Genomic DNA, 9,348 nt, shown 5'->3' on the forward strand with positions numbered 1-9,348 from the left:
GAGTATTCAGAATAACATTTATTGTTCCTTTCATCAAAATTAGTTTATTAAATCGAAAGATATTAGCTATAATAAAAAGCCCTGTATACATATTTCTTATGTTATCATTAGGTATAATAATACAATTCAAAGATTTTGTCGGTATTCTATTAGAACAAATTTGTCTATGTTTGGATTTCGACCGTCTTATTATTATTACTATACGACTATAAGTAAATTGATAGTATTGACCGGTCATCGTTCTCGTCGAACCCGTCGCTCGCGACGAAGAGCTCGACGAGTAAATTAACCCACAGACACAGTCCACTAAGTTTCTCGCCAGATCTTCTCATGGGTCGCGTTTCCGATCCGGTGGTAGATTCTGCGGAGCACGGCTCTTGCTAAGGTTCGTGTTAGCAACGTCGGCGTCGTCAGGTTTGAGCCCCGTGAACTCACCTATACTACTACATGTTAGGGCGAAGCTGAAATAGCCTCTCAAGGCTATCAGCATAGTAAGGAACAAAAAAAAGATAGTATTGATTGTATTTGAATCATCCTGGTATATTAACTTTAAGTTGCTTACCTCAATTCTGTTATGCAATATTTAATAAAACCTAGCCTATAGGTACCTATTGAATAGCCATTTTATGATCACAAATATTAAAAAAGTAACAGGTAAACTGTTTGATAATATTCACTAGCAACATACACGCACATATTGTATTTTAACAATATTAACCACAGTTATGATTATTAGATTTTTTGCGTTATCCTGAAACTACACGGCAAGATCGTGGCATAGCTAGCTAATAAAGATCGGCCAAATTTAGATTATTTCGATCTTTTGCATTTTGACTTTCCAACAGCAGTCACGTCATGAGAGTCTCATGTTGTAAACGTAGTGTGTTTAGTTTATAATTTCAGTCTTGTTTTTATCACAAAGTCAAATTATTTATGCTGAAATCGTGTGGTCTCAATCTTAAATTCAAATTGTATGAACTGTGCGATGAAGACAACGATCCATTATAGCCCCCGATAATACCGCATGAACTGTATGCATTTTCGCCTCCGCTATAACCTACAACACTTTGGCCCATAAACCCATTTGTGTTGGGCACGTATGGTCTGTTACCAACGTTCTGCATCATCAAAGAATAATCGTTTTGATACAGTCCTGTATTCGTTATTGGCAGTCCTAAATTTAAATTCAAATTGTTAGTTTGAAAATGATGTAGCCACGGTTCTTTGTTTCGGGCGAATTCTTGTCTCGGGTCTGGTTGATGAGGAATGCCGATTGGAACAGCCATAGGCTCTGGTGAATTCTGACTGGTTGAACTCCGGTGATTTGAGAGGGCTGATCTTTCGTTTCTTCGGAATTTCGCACGACGGTTCTGAAACCACACCTATTGAAACAGACACCCATTAAAATTAGTCCTGAATGCTAATTAATGAAACATAAAAAAATATAAATTTTATAAAAACTAACCTGCACTCTTGCTTCTGTTAAACTGACTCTCGCTGCTAAATCTTCTCTAACAAAAGCATCGGGATAATGCGTTTTTTCAAACACTTTTTCTAAGGCAGCCAATTGCTGGCTAGTAAAGGTGGTTCGGTTTCTTCTCGGCTTTTTCCTCTCGTCTGATTTCCCGTCCTTATTTTCATCGCATTCTTTCTGCAACTCCTTCTCTTTTCCATTTTTTCCTTCTTCGTATTTCCGTCGCATGTCTTCGTAGGCTAAGTAATCTACAGGTTTGATGAATTGGCGCTGCAGGTCTTTTGGGTACCACGTCAAGTCATTTTGATATGTCGGTTCATAAGATCCATTCATTTGGCGTCCAGCCGTCAGTTGGTGTAGACGTATGAGGCTGTCTTCGTGGCACTTTATCATCTGGAACAGATTGTGATTGTTTTCGTAGGACCCAGGAGCCGCGTTATAGTTGCCTGCAGCTTGGCTTTTCGCTTCGTAGCTTCTAGTCGTACCGTTTAATCCACCGTTGATGCCATCTGCGGGAAATGTTAAATGATAAATCAAATGTGTTTTTATTTATTCAACAAAAACAATTATACTTACATTAGAAGGTAAAATATAAATTTTATTTATGACCTAAACGACACAGTGCCCAATAAAATAATGGTATTATTAACTAATCAAGGAAACAACAATATGAATTCCTAAAATAATAAATTTGGAAAAGTTCACTTTATCCCTACATTGCATTCCGATAAGCAAAATCACACTCCTCTTTAAAAAAAGAATTAGTTAACAAAAATTATAGACATCGCTATCTATAAGTGGTATAAAATAAAACGTTATAGACATCCTTAAATTAATTTAATTTAATTTTGTAAATTAATTTCATTATTTACAAATAAATTTACCTACAATTAAATAAGTTTCCCCTAATTTACTATATGCATAATTAGGGATTTTCAATAAAAAGTGAATGAGTATGTATGCCGCAATTATCTTTTATTTTTCGACGTAGTCATCTTTCAGGTCTATACATTTTGTATATATTTCACGAATGCTTAAATTGGCCTTTAAAAAATCGTCCTGATCTCTTCAAATTCGTGTACCGCGGCGACTACTGCGTCATCATCTTTAAATGTATGGCCACTAAAATGTTCCTTTAATCCCGAAAATAGGTGGAAGTCACTAGTTGCTAGGTCCGGTGAATATGGAGGATGTTCCATCAATTCGAAGCCAGTTTCTTGAATGGTACCCATCGCAACTCTGGACTTATGCGCGGGGGTGTGATCTTGGTGATACAAAACAACTTTACCGAGTTTCCCACCCGTTCCTAGCGTATTTCCTCACGCAGCTTTGTTATTTGTCCTGCGTACAAAGTCTCCGTAATAATGGTTCTATAATTAAGATATCTTACCACTCCAGTCCAAAGGCCCATGATCTTACTAGCGGATGGAATCGCCTTAAATTTCTTTGGAGTTGGAAACAACGGTCTCTTCGAAGTTATATACTGTTTTTTCCGACTTATAAGCCATGTTCCACCCATAGTCATGAATTGAGCCATAAGCCGGTTGAGATCTTGTTGTAACAAACCAAAACAACTTTGTTAAATTCTCAGTCTCATTTGTTTCTACACGTCTGAAAGAATTCTGGGTATCTAGCGCGCTGACACATTTTTCACGCCAAAATGGTTCTGTATAATAAATATTATGGACACTTCTTATAGAAATCTTCATTCCTTCTGCTACAAAACAAGCAGCAGCAATACGACGATCCACCAAGACAATGTTTTAAATTTTTTTAATCATTTGTTCAGTCACTACTGATGTAGGGCGTCCTGTGCGGGGATCGTCGTCAATAGAAGTTCTTCATCGCTTGAACTAAGCACACCAACGCGGAACAGAATATGGAGGATCATGAACCCCAAATGTTGCTCTCAAGTCTTGATTTACCATCTCCGTAGTCATTTTTTTCAAGCAGGGATATTTTATTACCGCGCGAACTCCAATGTTGATGCAGTTTTAAGAACACGGTCTGACACGACGCAAATAAATGATTTCTATTTTTAAAAAACAAAAGATAATTGATTGTTTTTGTCCGAACTAATGCCTAATGTCCGAACTATGCCTGCCAGTATTTATTTATTTATTTTATTTCCAAGGAGAATGTAGCGCATTATGACTATTGAGCACTCCTCATACAATGTAGGTTTGTTGATAAAATCTGTTCAGACAAAGCCGCATTTAGTTTCATATCAGAGCACGCACGGGCGCGGCGGCTGATGTACCTCCATGATAATACAGTAGAATATTGTGTGTGAATCTTTGTTCACATGGTTGCTCTCTGAAAACGTACGCTATTGATTACACTACGATGCACTGTAGAATCGCAGTTTGCGAATTGGAACAACATATTTTCGCAACTAAGTTTTTTTTTTATAAGATAGAAGTCTGCGCAACTATATAAGAGACTAGCTGTAGCCGTCCGCTTCGTTGGGCATTTAAAATTAACATTATCATTTCTCACCCCCACAAAGATTCTCGTCATTAACGCCCCCGCAACTGGTGTAGGGAGTCCAATGCTCATATAAATATTAGCCTATCCATTAAGTACATGTATTTTCTACATGGATACCAAGTTTCAAGTCGATCGGATTCATGGTTCAGTAGTTATAACGGAACATCCGTAAAGACCACTGTAGATTTATATATTAGTATAGATGTCCCATGTCGCAGGTTTTTTACGGGTACCTCCAGCCGCCTATTTCTGCCGTGAAGCAGTAACGAGTTTCGGTTTGAAGGGTGGGGCGACCGTTGTAATATAAAACTAAGATTTAGAACTCATGTTTCAAGGTGGGCTCCGGTGACCACTTAACAGCAATTGAGCCGTGAGTTCGTCCACCGATTTAAGCAATCAAAAAGCACTTAAAAAGCTTAGCGAAACTATTATGCATAAATGAGTAGATTGAAATCTATCTTCCGCACATCGATTTATTTTTAAGTAGCCTTATAAGTTGATTTTTTTGTTGTTGCTTAGAACGGTGGATGAGCTCACAGCCCACTTGGTGCTAAGTGGTTACTGGAGCCCATAGACATCTACGACGTAAATGCCGCCACCCATCTTGAGATATGAGTTCTAAGGTCTCAATACAGTTACAACGGCCGTCCACCCTTCAAATCGAAACGCATTACTGCTTCACGGCAGAAATAAGCAAGGTGGTGGTACCTACCCGCGCGGACTCACAAGAGGTCCTACCACCAGTACCTAATTACGCAAATTATAATTTTGCGGGTTTGATTTTTATTACACGATGTTATTCCTTCACCGTGGAAGTCAATCGTGAACATTTATTGAGTACGTATTTCATTAGAAAAATTGGTACCCGCCTGGAATTCGAACATCGGTGCATCGCTCAACACGAATGCACCGGACGTCTTAGGTATCCTTTAAGCCACGACGACTTCGAATTTCGTTATTTTGGTGTAATTACATAAGTGCAACAATATGTTTTGTATTGAATTAGTGACTCACATTATCAAGGAAAATCAAGTTTATTAATACTTTTTAGTTTTTGTATTATAGGTAATTAAAATCGTTATCCATAATAATGATAAAACTTAAAAAAAAATTAACTGTTTCCTCTCAGAATAGAAACCTTCGTATTTTATTAGTTCATTAAACATAATTTTAATATAATATTCTATATAATTTTCCCAAAATTCACGGTGTCTACCTCCTTTAATATTTTTTGAACAGCCCGTCGAGTTTCTCTCTTTTTAGCGGGTCGTGATCCAGTGGTAAAGTTTGCGAAGCACTGCTCTTTAGCAGCGTTAGCAAATTCTCTCAGCCCGTGAGCTCACATACCCGTCCGCGAGAAGCTGAATTAGCCTCTTCTACCAGCGAATAAGTGAGAAAAAGAGATATTTTTTAATTCTTAAAAATCACGTTTATTCTTCCTTATTTAGCCTATGTTTTTTTATTGCTTAAATGAGGTCCACGGTCCACCTGATGTCCGGTGGCTATTGTCGTCCATTGACGTCACGTTGTAAATGCTACCACCCAGCTTGAGACAAACAATCTAAGTCTTATTGTATAGTATGAAGGCTGTTCCACCATCAGATACCAAGTACCTATCCAGCCAAGCCGCTGCCTACAGTTGAGAACTCTCAAAAACTATATTTGACATTAGAGACTAATGTTAAATATGACGGTCACATAATATTGTAACACAATCAACAGTTCAGTTTTAATTATAAATTATAAAAAAACTCTCATATAAATTGACTCGTTCCAGTATATCCTATTTATAGGTTAAATGTATTAGTAATATAAAATTGCTTTTCCCTGTTCATTAATTTTATATTATCATTACGCTAAACGAATGCTCTAAACTGTACAAGTGTTGGAATCATAATGATTTCAACACAAAATAGTTAATTATAATTGACTTTGTTAATCATTTTCTGTTTCATAATCATTTACATTAATTTAATGATTTTCGTCATTTGTTGTTATGCTGTGAACCTATTTCACCATATATAATCTGGCGCGAAACGAATTTGCAGATTAAAAATATAGTAGTCATTAAAAAAAATTAGAAGAAAACTAGATTTAATACAATTTCTTTTTTTCAGAGTTCACTTCTAAATTTTTCCTATTGTAGATTCCTATTTTTCATTATAGATGTCTATGGGCTCCAGTAACCTCTTAACACCAGGTCGGCTGTGAGCTCGTCCACCCAACTAAGCAATAAAAAAAATCCTAGATAGGTATATAGCTTTCGTTATGTTATCTACTATCTACATAAATCTGTAAATGTGCCACGACGTGGTAATACTTACGACATTTGACGATATATCTAAACAATAATATAACAACGACTCATTTCGACCAAAATTCATAAGATATAAAATCATGAATCGCAATCATTGTGTGCTCAATACTCAGCCTTTTACTGTTTCGCGTTTTAAAAGCGTTACAATAATTTTACGATAATACGATAATATACTACGACAAATAATACTATAACTTTAAATTTCATATCAGTTTTCTTAAAATTATAACCTGTTCTTTGATTATAACGAAACTATATAATTATTAGCGAAATCGAAAATAATAAAACAATATTGAACTCACCTTTATTCTGGTCCATAGCAAAACACGAACGCAAAATTTAAACTTAAAATATGTACATATAAATTGTAATTAATCAAAATAATCAATGTTTTATTCGTCGATATTTATTCACGTACACATTTTTACAAAACGCGTGCGCAATCCAACTAGACGTTTATCGAGACCGGCCAAACCGAATAATTGTTATTAATTCGCTGGCTTATTGAATTACTTTATTTAATTACATAATTCGACTAACTCATCCTAATGTGCGAACTAATGGAGTCTGTACTGAAATCTGGCTGCTTCGTTACAAGATCCCAACATGTGGAGCTAACGAAAAAAATTCCCTATAAACAGCACACAAAACACACCTACTTTGTTCGTAGAATATAAGAACTAACCTTATTCCGGTAGTTTAAGAGCGATAATAGAGGAACAGACTAAATACATTGTAAAGAAAACCGTATATTGGCTATGACAAAATATAAAACGCTTTGGATAGTCGGGGTGGGAGTTCTTTAAACTCAAAACAGTACCTGCGGTTGGAGACTCTTGAGGCGTGGCAACACTTCAGACGCCCGTTTAAAAAAAAAAAACAGTGAGCGGGAAACATTTCGGGATAATAATTGACACGTCAACGTGTATTATTTATGGTGGTAACGAAAATTAACATAAAGTTTTCAAGTAATTGATTTTGATAAGTTTACGTTCGTTCGTAAGGAGTCGCGACGGACGCGGATGTTGATTTTCTTGTTGTGTATGTGTGTGTGTGTGTGTGTGTGTTTTTTTTTACGAGCAACGGAATTAGATGTGGCACGTATTTATGAATTTTTATTAAATTTATTTTTTACGAAAATTACTTTCGGTTCCCTTTTGGAAATAGCACAGAAGGAAAAATAACAAATCATTAAAAATAGAAGCTCCGTTATCGTGATTTTTTCGTTCATTAAACTGGAATAATAACAATTCATACAACAATATTGGTCAACGTGATTTTTTTTTATTGTCGTTGTAGGCAGACGAGCATACGGCCCACCTGATGATGAGTGCTTACCGTCGCCCATGGACTTCAGCAATGCCAGGCGCCAACCCGCTTGATACTCTTCACAAGTCTCGTTTGAAGAAAGAAATGTCATAGCGCTCGGGAAATACCGTGGAGGGAAGATCATTCCAAAGCCAGATGGTACGTGGCAAAAAAGATCTCTGGAAACGCACTATGCATGATCGCAGTGGTTCCAGGTAGGTAGTATGGATGATGAACACTGCTCTGGTAGCGGGCGGTGCGATGGTAAAAACGAGATGATGGTATCATCTCGAACATTTCCTCAGAGTGTTAATTTTTCTCAGAGTTCCATCGGTATCAGTATCAGTTTCCTCAGAGTGAACATTTTTTTTTATTGCTAGATGAGTAGACGAGCTCACAGCCCACCTGGTGTTAAGTGGTTACTGGAGCCCATAGACATTTCCGACGTAAATGCGCCACCCACCTTGAGATATAGGTTCTAAAGTCTCAAGTATAGTTACAACGGCTGCCCCACCCTTCAAACCGAAACGCATTACTGCTTCACGGCAGAAATAGGCAGGGTGGTGGTACCCACCCGCGCGCACTCACAAGAGGTCCTACCACCAGTAATACATTCCTCAATGTCACTATTACTAGATTATATTTAGGTATATATCTAATATTTAAGCATAACTACAATGAGTGAATGAAGGATTGGTTACTTACTTTTGAAATTTGATTACGTAGAAATTTGATTGATTTCGTTAACTGGTTGTCATCTTTTTTTTCCCTTGCCGATGCTAATAGCCTTGAGAGGGTATTTCAGCTTCGCCTTGACCGAACCACTGAAAAGATCAGGCGAGAAACTCAGTGGGCTGTGTCTATGGGTTAATTTACTCGTCGAGCCCTTCGTTGCAAGCGACGGCTTCGGCGAGGATGGTGACCGGTGCTTGAGGTAGCTAAAAGCACCGTTAACGGATCGGGAGGATCCGTAATGACATGTTTAGGGCCACGTCGACTGTTTAACATTCGGTCCACAGGATCGGGTATGTAATTTTCGGCCGCCACGAAAAGAAGGTTTTCATGTCGTGCCGACTTCTCAAAGTGGCGGGTTGTCGTCACTTATTGTCACAAAAATAGTAATTGTAATCATACAAACAGTCACCGTAATAAAAGTATGGATTACGTAAAATGTTACGTCCTCAAGTAAGAATTGTCTCCTGCAATACAAACGTTTGAACTGAGGAATATATTTGGTATTATAAGGCAATAACGACAATATTTTTAAACAAATTACGCCGACCCACAGTCGAATTTGGACTGGACGAGTAAGTGAAAACATCTACAGTAGGCTTAGGGCTTGACCATATCACCAAGCCTTAGTCACATAATATTAAGTAAAGCTACCATTAAAATAAAAATCGTAAAAAAAATACCATTGCATTGCTTATGTACATTAGACTTCATAACATTAAAAAAATGTAAACGAAAAAAACCTTTCATAAGCTACACTGCACTGTGTGAATTCAATTACGATCAGGATATTATGATGAAGTATTATAAAATAGAGGGAAAATGTCCATAAAGCCCCATGTCGTTTAGGGCAAAATAGAAGGCACCAGATCATGACGAACGTTGCCTATGCGATGGACCGACCAGGTCAAGTCGGAAGTTGGCGGTTATTTACATGAACTAGTGGTCCCACAGTAGTCGAAATTCGACTATAATTAATTGGAATTGTAAGTTTGTACACTATTATGATTGTTTTTTATATTTCTAT

At 37.1% G+C, this 9,348-nt stretch overlaps 1 protein-coding gene across 2 annotated transcripts; it reads right to left on the reverse strand.

The window, feature by feature from the left end:
* On the reverse strand, positions 1-8,401 carry LOC101740508 (aristaless-related homeobox protein). 2 transcript variants are annotated; one of them, XM_062672424.1, is made up of 3 exons: positions 8,295-8,401; positions 1,466-1,983; positions 1-1,382 (listed from the first exon to the last, which is right to left on the reverse strand). In XM_062672424.1, exons 2-3 carry the CDS (start codon positions 1,865-1,867, stop codon positions 915-917), a joined length of 870 nt encoding a protein of 289 aa, XP_062528408.1. In that variant the 5' UTR covers positions 1,868-1,983; positions 8,295-8,401; the 3' UTR covers positions 1-914. The 2 variants fall into 2 exon arrangements, with proteins under 2 accessions (XP_062528408.1, XP_012547796.2); XM_012692342.4 differs by lacking the exon at positions 8,295-8,401 and adding an exon at positions 6,584-7,327.
* Between the last annotated feature and the right edge of the window lie 947 nt (positions 8,402-9,348).

The sequence above is a fragment of the Bombyx mori genome, chromosome 15 (assembly GCF_030269925.1).
Source record: "Bombyx mori chromosome 15, ASM3026992v2".
NCBI classification, from domain to species: domain Eukaryota; kingdom Metazoa; phylum Arthropoda; class Insecta; order Lepidoptera; family Bombycidae; genus Bombyx; species Bombyx mori.

What these genes read in the sequence shown, in the direction of transcription:
- LOC101740508 (XM_012692342.4), bottom strand. An exon ending in TAACAGAAGCAAGAGTGCAG is followed by an intron (nt 1,383 to 1,465) that starts GTTAGTTTTTAT and finishes CTGTTTCAATAG; the next exon opens with GTGTGGTTTCAGAACCGTCG.